The sequence below is a fragment of the Aphelocoma coerulescens genome, chromosome 27 (assembly GCF_041296385.1).
Source record: "Aphelocoma coerulescens isolate FSJ_1873_10779 chromosome 27, UR_Acoe_1.0, whole genome shotgun sequence".
Lineage (NCBI taxonomy): Eukaryota > Metazoa > Chordata > Aves > Passeriformes > Corvidae > Aphelocoma > Aphelocoma coerulescens.
The window spans coordinates 5,396,632-5,412,704 of NC_091040.1; the positions used below are offsets into that span (position 1 = coordinate 5,396,632).

At 49.3% G+C, this 16,073-nt stretch overlaps 1 protein-coding gene across 3 annotated transcripts in view; it reads left to right on the top strand.

The window, feature by feature from the left end:
- The window catches only part of MYO1D (myosin ID), a 156,522-nt gene that overhangs the window by 43,763 nt on the left and 96,686 nt on the right, over positions 1 to 16,073 (top strand). For all 3 annotated transcript variants that reach the window (XR_011146736.1, XM_068996795.1, XM_068996797.1), the window contains exons 9-14: positions 421 to 566; positions 648 to 762; positions 1,383 to 1,553; positions 6,176 to 6,246; positions 8,100 to 8,174; positions 9,606 to 9,738. Coding sequence is in view for 2 of the 3 variants with exons in the window: in XM_068996795.1 (XP_068852896.1) it covers positions 421 to 566; positions 648 to 762; positions 1,383 to 1,553; positions 6,176 to 6,246; positions 8,100 to 8,174; positions 9,606 to 9,738 (711 nt within the window). In the remaining variant the exon portion in view is untranslated. The remainder of the gene's footprint in view (positions 1 to 420; positions 567 to 647; positions 763 to 1,382; positions 1,554 to 6,175; positions 6,247 to 8,099; positions 8,175 to 9,605; positions 9,739 to 16,073) is intronic.

The following is a 16,073-nucleotide window of genomic DNA, read 5'->3' on the forward strand; positions in this document are numbered from 1 at the left end:
CATGAGGACTTTGAAGACACCTCTGCCTACAGAACATTTTCTTTGTGGAAGGTGAACAGGATTATTTTCTTGTCATAGTGTTCAGTTTTTGGGTTTCTGTGACTGACCTCTCCCTTGCTCTTCACTATTGTTAAATAATTCTCAGGAATGGTACTTATTAGGCAGCTGAAAAGCTGACTGGAAGCAAATTAGGGAACTGCTGCACCCAGTGACCTCACTGGGATTTCGACTTGTTAAAAATGACTTTTGGAAGAAAGAAAAGAAATACTTCCATAGAATATTTTCTCCAGTCAGTAGCTGCTCACTTTCAACAGAACATTACCTGCAGCTTTGGTGGAGGCCTGGAATGAGCTGTGTTGAATTTCCTGGGAAGAGCTGAGGCAGGTGCAGGCAGGAGCCCTCAGTCTGTGTTTCCTGCAGGCCATTTACGAGCGTCTCTTCTGCTGGATTGTGACACACATCAACGATGTCATCGAGGTGAAGAACTACGACACCACAGTGCATGGCAAGAACACAGTCATTGGGGTCCTGGATATCTATGGCTTCGAGATATTTGACAATAACAGGTCAGCCACCTTCTAAAGCCCAGTGTTGTGCCCTCGCCTGTCCCAGAACACTCATCACCTTTTCTTCTCATGTTATTGCAGTTTTGAACAATTCTGCATTAATTACTGCAATGAAAAGCTCCAGCAGCTCTTCATTCAGCTGGTTCTAAAGCAGGAGCAGGAGGAGTACCAGCGAGAGGGAATTCCCTGGAAGCATGTGAGTGCTTTGGCAGGGGAGGGAGAGGTTGCTGTGAGGTCAGTGTACCAGCACAAGTCCCAGATCTGAAGTTGCTCCACATGCAGGCTCCAGTCGATGGGACATCTGTGTCCCTGCCAGCTGTCCTGTCAGGCTGGGATCAGGCTGGGGCAGGAGCTCCCCAGCCACCTCAGCACGTGTGTCCTTGGGAAAATAAGGGACTCCAGGTCTGAGATGAAACCTCTTGTGGCAGCTCTGTGATGCCACACACACAACTGTGCATTTCTGTTCTGAGTGCTTATGGATTTTTCTAGTTGTTGATAGTAACACTCAAAAATCTTGACTTTTCCTGTTCAAACTCTCTTCAGAATGCCAAGGACAGGATGTGCAGTGTCACTGTGGTGACTGCACACAACTGAATTGTAAAAGACATTTTAAAGGGCATTCAGCAGCAGAGGTCTCAAGATGTTTGTGAGGGGTTTGAAAAATCACTTCCTTTGCTGTTCAGCATAGGAGAGCAGCCTGCTTGTTCAGGAATTAGAGATCTGCATGTTCAGAGCTGATTGCTCCTCGCTGTCACACTGGTACCCTCCCATTTCTGCAGCCAAGGTCACCAACACCCTGTCCTTTGTTTGCTGCAGATTGATTACTTCAACAACCAGGTTATCGTGGACCTGGTGGAGCAGCAGCACAAAGGGATCATTGCCATTCTGGACGATGCCTGCATGAACGTGGGGAAAGTCACGGATGAGATGTTCCTCGAGGCCCTCAACAACAAACTGGGGAAGCACGCGCACTTCTCCAGCAGGAAGGTAACCCACAGACCTTGCTGTCCTCTGCCATCCCTTCTCCGTGTTCTGAGGTGGAATGGAATGAGGAAAAAGGGGTTTAGGGGTGGCTGGGTTGGAATCGCTGCGACTGACTGTGAGATGAGGAGCCCGGAGCAGCTCCAGCCGCAGAGGAGCCCGGCAGAGGGAGCTCCAGCACGTCCGATGGCACATCCCTTTTATTCCGGGATAAAAGGAGCCTGAGCTCGTGCCTTGACATACCATGATGTCATCTGGAACCAATCGATGCGCCGGCTCGGCCCACGTGTTGTTCTTCCCAGGCTGCTCTAATACATAGTGACAGTGAAATTGTTCACACTCCTGCATTATTACAGCGCTGTGATTTGGGCTTTTTTCATCGTCATTGGCTGCAGAACGTGCTCATCTCCCGCTGCACCTCAGAGCACCCCGGCCCCTCGCCCGGCTTTGTCTGGGCTACAATGGGCGAATTAAAAGGCTTCATTTGTTCCTCACTTGGCAGCAGATTGCAAAATGGTCACCAGCCTGATTAATTTGAGAATCTTTCACACTAAGTAATCAAATAAGAGCCTTTAATTTATTGATGTCTCTCTACTCAAAAACACTGTCTGAAATGCATGGCTCAGAGTGCCAGTCCCCCCTGTTCCCTCCCACCCCGGCACAATGTTTTATGTAGGTCAGAAATACCAAATTAGCCTGGTTGTGTAAGATATGTGCTAAAGGCTGCCTCCGGGAGGCCCAGGATAAACAATGGGTCTGGCTGCGGCTGTCTGAGGAGAGGCCAGGATGAAAGTAAGCCAAAACCCACTTTTTCCTCCCAGATGCTGCTTTCCTTAAATGCCCTTTTGCTGCAGCACACCTGATGTCTCACCTGCCACGTGCACCCGAGCTCAGGGAGTGGGACAGGGAGCTTGATTCCAGTGTTGACCCAGATTTCACATGCCTGAGCGGTGACATGGCACGTTCTGAGAAAACCCACCTGAAAACAAGTGTGAGGCCTAGTCTGGGTTCCTGTTTGAATGCAAACGGCTTCCTTTAGTGGTAATGCTGGTGGGATGGAGCCTGGGATCCTCTGCAGTGGGGTGCTGGGGGAGTGGTCCAGTTTCCGGAGCTGTCTGGTCAGTGGATGTAGAGAGAGGAGTTTGGTTTCTGCTCTGTCCTGGCTCCCACATCTGCCCAGGGGCTCTGCCACAGAGGGAGCAGGTGGTCCTTTAGTGCGGTGGCAGAAGGGGATGGAATTTCAGGAGGTATTATGGGAGGCTATAAAATGAACATTTAAAAATAAAATCTGCTCAAGTCCTTGCCTTCAGGAGTCCCCTCCCAGCAAGGAGACATTAAAGGACAGCATTGCCAGCTGCAGCGTTCCTCAGCAGGAGGTGGCGTTGTCAGAAACTGCCTGCACAGGCTACAAGGGAGACAAGGAATCCTGCTATAAATAATGTTTATTGAGGGGGTGATGGATCTGCCTGGCTTGCTAATTTCTAGTTAAATCAATAGAGCCTTGAAAACATTGACCCATAAACCTCTCAGCATAATGATTATTTTTTCTCCCCATCACATCTCTGCTGATGTCCCAGCACCTCAGAGCTCTTCCTCAGTCCCACCCACAACTGCTGTGGGAAGCCTGAGCCTTCTGAGCTCTTCTAACTTGGATTAAAACAAAGGGCTTGATTCCATCTCATGCCCCTGCCTTTGCAGACTGCAGTGGCTCCACGCAGATCCTGTAAAGTTCCACACAGATGGGAGCTGTTCCCGAAGAGGTAAAGTCGTGTGTTGGGAGCAGCTCCTGTCCCTCAGCCCAGTTCATGCTCTGCTGCTCCCTGCAGAGTATGTTGCACACAGGCTCCATGTGGAGAAGCTCTAGGGGGCTGTGGTGCCCTAAATAGTCGTGTCCTACTTTGTGTACCCGGCTGCTCCACGCTGTTGGCGCCCTTGTCCTGGGGAAGGCTGAACAAGCCAGGAGAATGCTGGTTAACACTTCCACCAGCAGAATTTGTGGCAGAATGTTGTGCTCTTGGAGCGTGGGGTGTCCTCCTCAGATTTGTCTAATACTAATCTGGATGTGCAGATGTGCCACACGTTCTGGTGGCCCTTCCCAACATCACTGTTCGTATCCTCAACCTCTCCAAATTCCATTTCTTTTCTGTTGATATTATACTTTGGAAGGATCAAGTGCAGTGACAGACAGTCCATGAATGCCTCAGTCTTCAAATTGTGGAGAGTATCAATCTCATCAAACTGGTTCTGAAGGGAGGAGTATCAGAAGGTCCATTCCAATCCACCTGATGTTGTGTCTCCCAAGACACTGGACAGTGGTGAATGCCCACATGAGAGCCCAATATCGGACAAATGTGAAGTGATAACTTGACCTGCTCCCATCTTCAGGGACCTGCAGCCCAGGAACCTCCTGGTGTCCTTAGTAGGGTTTTTTGTGTGGTCTTCTTGGTTTTTTAAATATACAAAGAATTCCACAGCTTAGATACCCATGTGAAGAGCTCCTTCCTCCTTGTTTCCCTCCCTCCTCCCTTTTCCATTTTAGATTACATCTCTCACCTCCTAGTTTTTAAATGGCAAAACACAGTCATCTCCACGTTTTTTGCCATCATCTCTGGGCATTTCTTTCCTAACCCAGAGAGGCTGAGTTCGTTGGCCCATCCTCCCAGGGCAGGCAGTCAGCAGGGGATGGTTTTGCCCTTCAAGCCTCTCCCAGTTCTCCGTGTTCTTTTTGAGATGAAGGAGGGTAGGTAAAGGGACAGTTTGGGGCCCATCAGTTCCTGTGAACTTTGCCCTTTCTCAGTGGGAATCCCTGCCCTGCTGGGGCGTTTCATTTGCTCTGCTTTGCCCTCATTTAACTCTGGGTGTCTCCCGCAGTTTCTCCCAGGCAGCCCTCAGTGATGAAGTGCCACCACCCAGCCCCACGACCTTCCCATTGCCCTCAGGTTATGGCTCATTTCAGATGCTGTGAAAGCACAGCCTCAGTGCTGGCTCCCACAGGATTCCCATCTTTCCAACACCTTTCTCCTGTCTTTACTAGCCTTCAAACGCTGTGAGCTGTCAGTGAGGAGCCTCGTGCAAGGGCTCCCAGAAACCCAAGCAGATGATCCACTTTATCAATGGACTTGCTGCTCTTTTTTTCATTGATTTCAGCTGCTTTGTCCAGCAGACACAAAGTTTGGAGAGAATCACGCCTTAAGAAAAAACAAACCAGCAAACAACAAAACCCCTGATTGCTGTGTTATGGCTCCTTCCAGCCTCTCCAGAGCTGGATGAGCTTTAGGAGGAGCTTGTGCTGCCAGCTGTGCCCTGTCTGGTAGCACAGACACATTTCTTTTTCCATTTGGTATTTGCCTCTTTTATTGACTCGTTGGTTTGAGCTGTGTGTTTGGGTGGCTGACAAAGGCACTCCCCAGCCCCGTGCTGGGAACACACTGCAGCAAGAAAAATGACTTTGTTTTCCTGGTATTGCCTCGTTCCTTCACTTCCTCTGTGTTCTGCTGCACCTCGGTCATCCATCAGCTCTGCAGCTCCCGGTGCTCCCTCCTCCCGCCGTGCTGGACTTCCCACACCTCTGGGACCTCCTGGGGACCTTGGTACTCACACTCCTTGGGCTTCTCCTTGTGATTAATTTTGTGTAAAGTATATTCTATTTTTTTCATTTTTCACAGTCTATCCTGTGCTCTCGGACACAGGTGAATTTTTGGAGTGTATCTCCCTGTGCCAATCATCCCTCCTGCCCTGCATTTCAACCATGCTAATTTCCTCTTTTATTTCTCCAAGACTTTTTGTGGATAGCAGATATCTGCTCATAGCCCTCGGTGTCGTTAAATGCTGCCTGCAAAGACTTAATTCATCTCCTGCTCCTTATGCCTATAACAAAATCCTCATTCTTATCTCATTCTGCCTTTTTAATTAAGCCAGCACTGATGGATTTTTTGGCTCCTGCTATTCCTGGAGGGATGAGTGTGTTACAGCCACTGCTGCTGAACAGCTGCCATGTGGGCACTGGACATCTTCTGTTGTACAGAAGGGATGGGATGGGATGGGATGGGATGGGATGGGATGGGATGGGATGGGATGGGATGGGATGGGATGGGATGGGATGGGATGGGATGGGATGGGATGGGAATTTGAGCCAGAAGCAGAGGGCTGGAGCATGGATCTGCAGGGGGGTCCCTGTTTGAGGGGTGTCAGATGACCCAGTGGGATCTGGGGCAGAACAATTGTCACAGCAGTTGGCCCATTTCTCTGCTGAGGAGCTACACTGCAATGGGAAAAAATATAAAGGAAGATTTTAAAAAAGTCGTAAATTAACTCGTGGGTGCAGTGTTTCTCTACAGGCACAAGTGTTCTTTTTGCATAATGGTGTTTCTGAGATAATATCAATTTCCTGATAAAATTATAGGCTCTTGCAGCTTCATTTGTACAAGCACATATTCTTACAGTGCATCCATGAAAACATTATCCAGCACTGGGTTTCACATCTGCACATGCACATAGAAAGTGGAATTCCTGCAGTTCCTAGTGCTATTTTGAAGGCAGGTTGTTCTTCCATGGAGCTTGTAAATCCAGGGATGGTGTTTTAATATCAACCCAAGGGTAGTATTTTGATGTATGTGGATTTATTTCAGCTTTGTGCCACGGACAAAACGCTGGAGTTCGACAGAGACTTCCGGATCAAGCACTACGCCGGGGATGTGATGTGAGTTGCCTTCAGAAATAAAGTTGCACCTTCTATTTTTGTCTTCCCAGCAGCTCTGAAGTGGTACAATATTCTGATTTACTGCTGCTTCTGGTGCAAGCCAGAATAGCTGTCACACACAGTCACAGAGTGCAGCGCTTGCTTATCAATTAAATCTTCTGCTGGTGCCTTGCTCTACAGAGTGGGAATTTGTACTTGGAGTGAAACAAAAGGAGAGGGAGGGGTGGGAGTGAGGGGAGAGCAGTGCTCCAGGGGAAAAAAGAGGGAAAAAAGGCAGCAGTGTTTATGCGAGAAAGCTACACTGAGCTAATAAAATCTGGTTTAGACATCTGTTTGGTGTGATTATATAACTCTGGCTTTAAATTCTCCAATCAGCTGGAGCAGGCTGGAAGCACAGGGAAGGGATAACCTGCAGGAGGGATTGGGGCAGGAGGGTTGGGAGGTGCTTGCCTGGAACCTGCAGGAGCAGTGCAGGAGGTGACAGCAGTGGGAAGGGAGAGTGAGTGGAAGTGAAGGATGCACATGGTAGGAACCATTTGCTGGGAAAGCTGTCGTGTGGAATATCACTGGAGTCACTTAATGGTTTAGGATTTGTGTAACTTCCCATGTCAGAAGAAAGGGAGTTACTGAGGGAATAATTCATAATTTCTTTTACCTTGAGATTGATTTTAATTTTAGTTCCAAGGACAACCAGTGTTACCAGACTGGAGCCCATGTAGCACAGGCAGGTTGTCTTGTGGAGCCTTTGCTGAGCAATTCCTGACAGATATCCCTGATTTCAGGGGGATTTGGAGGAGAAAATACAAGGTGCTGTCTTAGTGGTTAAACCTTCTGAACTGCCAGTGGCTGACAAATGGTGAAAAAGAAAACTGAAATGTGGAAGGAATCACAGATAGTTCAAGCTCAGATCTTACGTGGAGCCCTAAGACTTGAGGGTGGGGAGGCCCTGGCACAGGATTCCCAGAGAAGCTGTGGCTGCCCCTGGATCCCTGGAAGTGTCCCAGGCCAGGTTGGATGGGGCTTGGAGCAACTTGGGATAGTGGAAGGTGTCCCTGCCCATGGCAGGGGGTGGAATTGGATGACTTTTAAAAGGTCCTATTCCATGATTCTGTAATTTGAGGATGGCTTTGTACAGGGATTTGCAGGTTGTAGGTTGATCCCAGAACCTGCAGGTTGGATGCAGCTTCCCAGGGTGGGATCTGCAGCTCAGGAAACATCTGCGTGGGAGTCACTGAATGGGGAGATTTTGGACCTTTTCCATGAGGACAGAGCACTGCCTACCTTGAGACTTGGAGAAGGGATAAGACCCTGAAACAGTGACCTCCTGGAGTGGTGTTGCTGTGGGAATAGAGGAAGGAAGGAATCTAAAATGTGTGTGTGTTGATTTCCAGGAGAGCTCCCCAGTCACTGGTCAGAGGCTGCTCTGGAATTCAGCCTCTCTCCACCACGAGAGGGGCAGACTGCACAGACTGAAAACCAAACCTGAGTTTCTCTAGGATTTAACACAAGCACACGCTCAGTTTGGAGACAGAATCCTGAGTGTAACTCCCGAATTTGGGCCATCTACCCCTGCCCAAGTGCTGTGAGGTGTCTCAGCCATCCCCGGCCCAGCTCCAGGGGCTCTCTGAAGCCAGGTTGTTGTTCCTGTGCTGGAGGTGGGAGCTGGGCCCAAGGATCCAAGTCTCACACTCTGCTCCTGCAGCAATTAGTGATAGGCTGGGAGCAGGGCTGGCCTCCTGATGAGCATCTGCTGTGTCTGTAGGAGTGCAGGGATGCTGATTCCACAGTTAGCAGCAGCTCACAGATGGAGTTTGCTACTTTGTAATTAACTCTGGTTTTCCTGTGTTTTTTAGTTACTCAGTCACTGGATTTATTGACAAAAACAAGGACACTTTATTTCAAGACTTCAAACGCCTCATGTACAACAGGTAAGAATATTAATGAGGTGAATTTTAATCTGATTTGTCAGAATCCTTTTTTGTGGAGTGATGCTATCAGAGACTCAGGTTTTCAGTGATTCTCTCTTCAGTGTGTGTGAATAAACACTTTGGGATTTGATCTTTGTACATCTCCCGTGACCCAGAGGCTGTTAGTTTGATTTTTCAGGTTAAAGTCCTTATTCTGTACATGTTGTCTCTGTCCTGATGCAGCCTTTAATTGAACTGAATTTAAAGTGTTTGTTCCAAACCAACTGATTGTGCAGTCAAGATAGTGCAGCACTTGCTTGTACTGCCTGATTTGTCATTAACCAGTTGCAGATTTACCATCACTGCTCTGTCTGTAATCAGTGCTGAAGATACTGGGGAGCTTTGGTCAACAACAGATATCCTTGGCCTCAGCTAAAACATCCTGGTTTGGATGAAAATATAGGGGGAAATGGGCAAATAGATTTGAATTCTTTCATGTGTGCAGTGACGTGAAAAATGCAAACCATGAGGTCATGTGCTGGGCAAGCAAAAATTGCCTTGAGATTTGAAATCCCATCAGAATGTGGGTGGAAGTGTCCACAGAGCTGTTTTTCTTCACCTGGCATTAAACATGTCCTGGTTCTGTAATCTGCAGCTTTCAGAGGCTCTGCTCAGAGGACAGTGGGTGCAGACGCCCTGCAGTGCTGGGCACTGTTTACCTGGGCGGGTGTTAAATTGGTCTGCAGTCCTTTGGGCTGCCTGGCTGTGCTCCCCCAAGCAGTCCCACTGTTCCTGTTTTCAACACTTCCCATTGACCAGGAACCTTGCAAAATATTTGCTGTGTGATTTTATTAAATTTAGCCTGTTTTTTGTGTGAAGTCTCTGGAAAATCCTGTTCCCCAACACCACTTCCAGCACATTAAAGCCTGTGACAGATTGGCCATTGGACTGCTGTAAATGTGCTCAGTTTTTGTCTGTTCCTGAACTCTTGCCATCCATCAGGGCCAGTTTACCTCATGCTGAACCCTTCAAAAATACAGGCTAAAGTGTATAAATTACTTTCTATATCAAGAGAGGTGCAGAAATGCAGCTTGAACACAGGTGCCAGGTTCCAAGGGAGGATGGTGTGGTCTCACTCTTCTCTGTGTTGATTAAATTCTTTCTGTTGTGTCAGTGAGGCAGCCCGTGCCTTTGATGGATCACTCTGTGGGGTTTCACTGTCCTATTCCTGCACATCTTGATCTGAAGGGAGAATGTGCTGGTTGTTCTTCCAGATACTCAGTTGTAAGCTTGAACTTGCTCTTAAGAGCACGAAATGTTGTGCCAGGAATGTCACCCTGGTGTGGGTGATGTGCTGTGAGCTGGAAGCAGCAGTGGGTCTGGGTGGAAAGCAGCTGTTGGATTGGCAGTGGAGTGGGAGTGCTGGGAGACTGCAATTAGACTCTCTCGTAGCTCCAACCCTGTGTTGAAGATGATGTGGCCTGAAGGGAAACTGAGCATCACTGAGGTCACCAAGAGACCTCTGACAGCGGCTACTCTGTTCAAGAACTCCATGATTGCACTGGTGGACAACCTGGCACTGAAGGTAAAGATTCCTGTTTCAAAATTGACTCTGACTTCTGATGAGAAGAGTGTGGCTTCTCCCTGGAGGGATTCCTACCTTCCCATCGCTGCCATGTGATGGGAGCTGAGCTGATCACAGGCAGAGAGGAGCCATGTCTGGGAGGATTGGCTCCATCCCCCATGAAGAAGGTGGACTTTTGGTTCCTCCATGACCAGTGTGTCTTTCACTTGTAGGAAAGCCAGTCTGTCTTAGGTAATGATTATTATATGAAATCAATATGAGCTCTTTGGGCAGAGGGCCCAGAGGATGCTGTTCATGGTGGAGAGGTTCTCTCTGGCTTCCCAGGCCAATGGGCTTCCATACAATACAGGCAGACCTGTGTGAGTTCCTTCTTTCCTCCTCTTTGCCATGCCAGAGGGTGAGGAGGGAAAGCTTTTATTTCACCAAATATTTCAGTTTTATGGTAGAAGGCATTGCCTGGGCAAGAACCACGTTGTGTGAAGGAAGGGGGGGAAGGGAATGCTCTGGGAAGGGGCTGTTGGAGCAGCGCAGCCGAGCAAGTGCTCAGATCCTGTGTGAGCAGAGATCCCTGAGGAATATTGGGGTGTTACTGGAGCTGGGTGGCCTTGCTGGATTCCTGGCACTGGAGTACAGCCCACAAGAGATGAACAGAGAGCCCAGGGTGCTGCTGTGTGTTCACATTCAGAATAATTAAGCAATAAAGAGCTAAGTGTTCCACGTGTCTTCTCAGGAGCTGTGGGACCAAAGGAAACAGGTCAGAGCACGGCCACCCAGTGCTGCCTGTGCACAGCAAGAGAGAGAGCTGCCCTCTCTTCTTGTTTCCAGAGTTAGAATATGAAATCACACCTGATTTATGGGGTCATACCCAGAGCGTGCTGGGCACTGCCCAGGCTCCCCAGGGAATGGTCCCGGCCCCGAGGCTGCCAGAGCTGCAGGAGCGCTGGGACAGCGCTGCCAGGGATGCCCAGGGTGGGGTTGTTGGGGTGTCCTGGGCAGGGCCGGGGGTTGGACTGGATGATCTCTGGGGGTCCTCCCAACTGAGGATATTCTGTGATTCCATGTTTCTGTATTTTCCGTCCCTGTGCTGGAGTGGGTTTGATCTGAGCTCTGCAGGAGGGTCTGGGACCCACCAAAGCTGCCTGGAGGTGCCAGCTGAGTCTCCCCAGTGGGGAATGAAGCCCCGTGGCTCCCCCAGGATGTTTTGCCTCAGGGCTCCTGAGAAGATGTCCCCATGAGCCCAGCCCAAGGCCAGGCCTTGCTGAAATAGGCACCATTAGTCAAAACTGAGAGAGTGCCTATGTAGCCAGAGAGGAGCTTTCCTGGATGGCAAATCATGAGCTGTTGGAGCTGGGAAGGTGGCTGTGACTCTGGTGGGGATGGGGACGCACTTCAGTCTGCTTCCCAAAGAGTCAAAATTGATCTGAACTGTCTATCTTCCAAATAATCTGCTGGCTGGCCCTGAGCTGAATCTGGTACAGGTGCCAGGAGGTGCCAGGAGCCCAGGGAGTTTCTTTGTGTTGTGAGAGGAGCAGTTGTGGAAGGAAAAGTTTCTCCTTGGTGTTGCTGGCTGTTGTTGCAGGTCTGGTCCTACAGAGTGGCCGTGGTCACTCATGCCCAGCCCAGCGTGGGGAGCCTGAGGCAGCCCAGGAGGGGGTTCAGGACAGCCAGAATCACTGTGGGGGTGTTGTGGGGAGGGCTGTGACCAGGGCACAGCAGGGAGCTGGGAGGGCAGGTTCAGCAGGCATCCGTGGAAAAACTTCCTTTCCTTGTTAATTGGAAAAGTTATTCCAGGCCACCTGGAAGTTGTAAAAATAGAATAGTCCAGAATATGCTGTGCACTGTGGTGGTTTGAACAATCCCTGCAGCTCCCAGCAGGGCATGGAGGGTTTAAATCCCACCTTATCCATCTTGAATCAGTGGGTACCAGCATTGCTCACTGAAGGCTGCCTGGCTTGGGTGGAATTAATTTCCTTCAGTCCATTTATCATCAGTATCTCCATCACAAATACCAGCCTTTTCCAGGAGTAGGCATAACCAGGAACTGTTTCCAAGTCAAATTCACTTGAGGAGCTTCCTGTGTGTGTCTCAGTGTAGTCCTTTCCCATTTTTTACCTGTCCTAAACGTTCACTGAGAAGCTTGTATTGAAGCTGTTGGGGTTTTCCTGATTTTCTGTTGAATAGCAATGGAGAAAGAAGATTTCATTAGTATTGAGATACCAGTGCTGATAAGCATAATTTAAACTCAGCATGCTCCAAAACCAGATTTCATGGAGTCACAGAACTGTTCAGGCTGGAAAAGCCCTCTGAGATTGAGTCCAACTGACCCTCAGCACTGCCAAGGCCACCACTGACCCCTGTCCTCAGTGCCACATCCACACCTTTTCTGAACACTTCCAGGGATGGGGACTCCACCCCAGCCCTGGGCAGCCCCTCCAGGGCTTGAGCACCCTTTCCATGAAGAAACTTTCCCAATATCCAACCTGAGCCTCTCCTGGCACAGCTTGAGGCTGTTTCCTCTTGTCCTGTCTCTGTTCCCTGGGAGCAGAGCCTGACCCCCCCGGCTGCCCCCTCCTGTCAGGGAGTTGTGTTTTTGAGACCCATCCTGCAGCCATGCTTGTGTCAATTTAAAGGGTCTAAATGTTGGGGAAGTTCCTTAGACAAGGCTCCTGAACACAACCTTTGTGTACTTCAAACAGTAAATCAGAGTGTGGAGAGCTTCTGGCTGGCTGCTCTGCCCTGAACATCTCTGTGAGGTGACTTTCGGGACAGTTAATGATATGCACATGTCATTAGCAAGTCAATAATTGGGCATTCAGGCCATGCCAGTGAGATGTTGGTCATGCACAAAGGACTGGATGCTCTGCCTCAAGTCACTGCCAGTTTGGATACTTGGCTCTTCCTTCTGCTGGGGCTGGAACTGCTGCTGGTGAAGCCACTCTGCTTTGGGGACACCATCACTGCAGTTCCAGGTGCTCTCCTCCTTCCCTGGGGCTGTGTTACTCATTTTTCCCATGCTGAATTTGGGACCGAAGTTGCACTGGTGGGGAATCAACAATGACACTCTCTGTGTGTCTTGACTGTGGCTTGGACCCTGCAGGACTTTTTGGGAAGCCTGTGGTCACAGCTGATGGAAGCAGCTCTGAACACTGGGTTGCACAAGTTGCTGAGGTCTAGGGATGTCAGAGGAATAAGGTTCCTTAGTGACAGCTAACACCAGTTCATATTATTCTCAGCTGTTTCTCAAAAAGCCAAGTTGAAGATAGGTCTGAGTTTTGTGCAGATGGAGCTGATGGTTTATGGACATTACCTGAGTGTGCCCAGTGCAGTCAGTGCTCCTTGTCTCACCTGGGCTGTTCTGCCTCCGTGCTGCTCTGAAAACTCCTTTAAACCCTATTTATGTGCCCACTTTCTGTAGTGCTCAAACAGGATGGCAGTCCAGGAGCTCCTCTTTATTTATACTCATGTTTGGCCTCCCCGGAAAGCTGCAGGGTTTTTTGGCTGTAGCAAGAGTATCTCTAAACCTGTCCTTTGGGGGAATAGTCTCCAAAAGTGCCAATTTGATGGGCAGGAATAACAATCTTGGAATTTTAGAATTGTTAAGGTTGGAAAAGACATTTAATTAAGATCATCAAGTTCAACCATCAGCCCAGCACCACCAGAATATCAAAGTCTGTGACTGCAGTAGCTGCAGCATAAGTGGTTGTTTAACTTTTCTGCTATCTAAAATAACAACCTTTAAAATTCTCTTTTGTTGCTATTCTGGTTTAAACCTGGAATCTGGTGGTGAAGCAGAGCTCTGCAGTCTCTGAGAGAAGGGGCAGGTGTTGTGGTTACTGGGATGTCTCAGGGGCTTCCATAGGGTCAGTGGCACGGTACTGGTGTTGTTAACAGTGCAGGGGCTGTTCTCAAATCTGGTTTTAATTTCAGCTTCTGCAAACACAAGTCCATATGGAGACACTGGAAATGTGGCTGGAAATGCCACACCTCCAATTCTGGGGGCAGTTTTGGGGCCACCATAACAAGAAGGACCTGAAAGGGCTGGATATGGGAAGGGATCGGAGCTGGATGGGGCTGGAGCCCCAGGAGCAGCTGAGGGAGCTGAAAAGGGGCTCAGCCTGGAGCAAAGAAGGCTCAGGGGGGACCTTGTGGCTCTGCACAAGTCCCTGACAGGAGGGGGCAGCCGGGGGGGTCGGGCTCTGCTGCCAGGGAACAGGGACAGGAGGAGAGGGAACGGCCTCAGGCTGGGCCAGGGGAAGTTTAGGCTGGATATTGGGGAAATTTTCTTCACAGAAGGAGTAGTCAGGCATTGGCACAGCTGGCCAGGGCAGGGGTCGAGTCCCCATCCCTGGAGGGGTTTCAAAGCCATGTGGACGTGGCACTTGGGGACAGGGGTCAGTGGTGGCCTGGGCAGTGCTGGGGGTCAGCTGGATTCGGTGATCTCAGAGGGCTTTTCCAGCCTGAACAATTCTGTGACTCCAGAAATCTGGTTTTGGAGCAAGCTGAGTTTAAATTATGCTTCCCAGCACTGGTTCTCAATGCTGCTGAATCCTCCAGATTTCCAGAATCTTCTGGGCAAAAACTTCTCATAGATAGAAAAAAGTGCTGTTTTTTCCAAAACCAAACCACTCAAAACAAAAACTGCCTTTTCCGGTTGCCATGTGCCATTTCTCAAGCACATTTTACTGCCCAGGCTCTGCTCTCTGTGATGGATTATTTTGGGTGTCTGTTTTGTAAATCCTTGCACAGGAAGCCCTGTGGCTGCCCCAGCTGCAACTGGTGAGCTTCTCTGGGAACTCTCTGGACATGCATCTCTCCCTTGTTTCTTTTCTTCTTTTCCTCCTCCTCTGTAACTCCTTTTGTCTGCCTCTTCCTTCCATCTCTCCCCTCTCCTATCCAGGCTGACAGGTTTCACCTCTGGTAAGTTATAATGTCACCACTGTGACTGGTTGGACACACCCAGCATGAATTTGTCAGTCCTGTGTCCCATGGCTTCTCTCATGTAAGGAGCTGTAAAGTGCAGAAAAGAAACCCCTCAAGAAGGAGTTCATTTAGGGTGCAATGGCTTAAAACTGGTTTGGTTTCTTTTTAACACTTAAAAATCTAAAAATCACTCAGCGTGATAGAAAAAAATAAAATCAGCTGCAATTAAACATCTAAAGAGCTTTCAAAGCTGGGGCCTTTGTGTCTCTGCATTTCAGTTCTTCCCTTTACAAATTGCACTTCTCTGACAGCAAGAATGGGAGCTGCATAATTATCCCCCTGAAGAGCTGGGGCTGGGGGGATTGGAAGCATGGAATAATCTACTTTAGAATTTACTCCAGGAGCTGTCGTTTCTGAGAGGCTTTAATTACACTGTAATTGCACTGATAGATGATCTCCTGTCTGTGCAGGCACTTCCCATTCCTGCTTTCCAAAGGATTTCAGCCTTTTAATATCAAATGCAGGCACAGTCACAGCCCTTTGTGCTGGACCTGAAGTCACGTATTCGAGGGGTTTTGCATTTTTGAGTGGCAGAGCTGTGCCTGACAGCCCAGCCTGTGCTGGGGGCTTCTGTGGCAGTGGTGAGGAACAGCTGAGAACTGGCTGCTGTCGTGTCAGCAGTGAACGAGTGGCACTTCCTGGAATTCATGCTCCTAATGGCATGTCCAGAGAAGCTGGGGCTGCTTTTGGATCCCTGGCACTGTCCCAGGCCAGGCTGGATGGGACTTGGAGCAGCCTGGGACAGTGGGAGGTGTCCCTGCCCATGGCAGGGGGTGGCACTGGGTGATCTTCACAATCCCTTCCAACCCAAACCGTTCCATGTTCCTTTCATTTGGATTCTGTGTTCCCAAGGTGTTGCAGTTCTGTGGATTGAATGTGGAATATTTGTGATATCAACCCCATCAAGGGATTTAGATGATTTATATTCATCCTGCCATCAGATGCAGCACAGGGCAGATCTGGCCTGGCCCAGCACCATCTGGTGTTGGTGACCCTGCTCCTGACACTGAGTGAGGTTTGTCCCTCATGGTGTGGGTGGGAAATGGCCCAGGGTGAAAATCAGCAGGAGGGGAAGGGGAAAAATGCTGCCCATTCACCTTCACAGCTTTGGGCTCTTTCCCAGCATCCAGTCCAGGTGTAATTCAGAGTTCTCTGTGTATCCTGCATTTCCCTAAGCAGCTCATTCCCAGTCACATGGGAGCCAGGTTTCAGCAGATCAGGGCAGCCATGCCCACAGCAAATTCTGAGAGCTGCCAGGAGACTCTTGAGGGAATGAAAAGCTTTGGAAACCTTCTCACCTTCCATGCAGAGAGAATTTCCAGGAGAAAGCCAAAAAAGTGAATATAGAAATATCT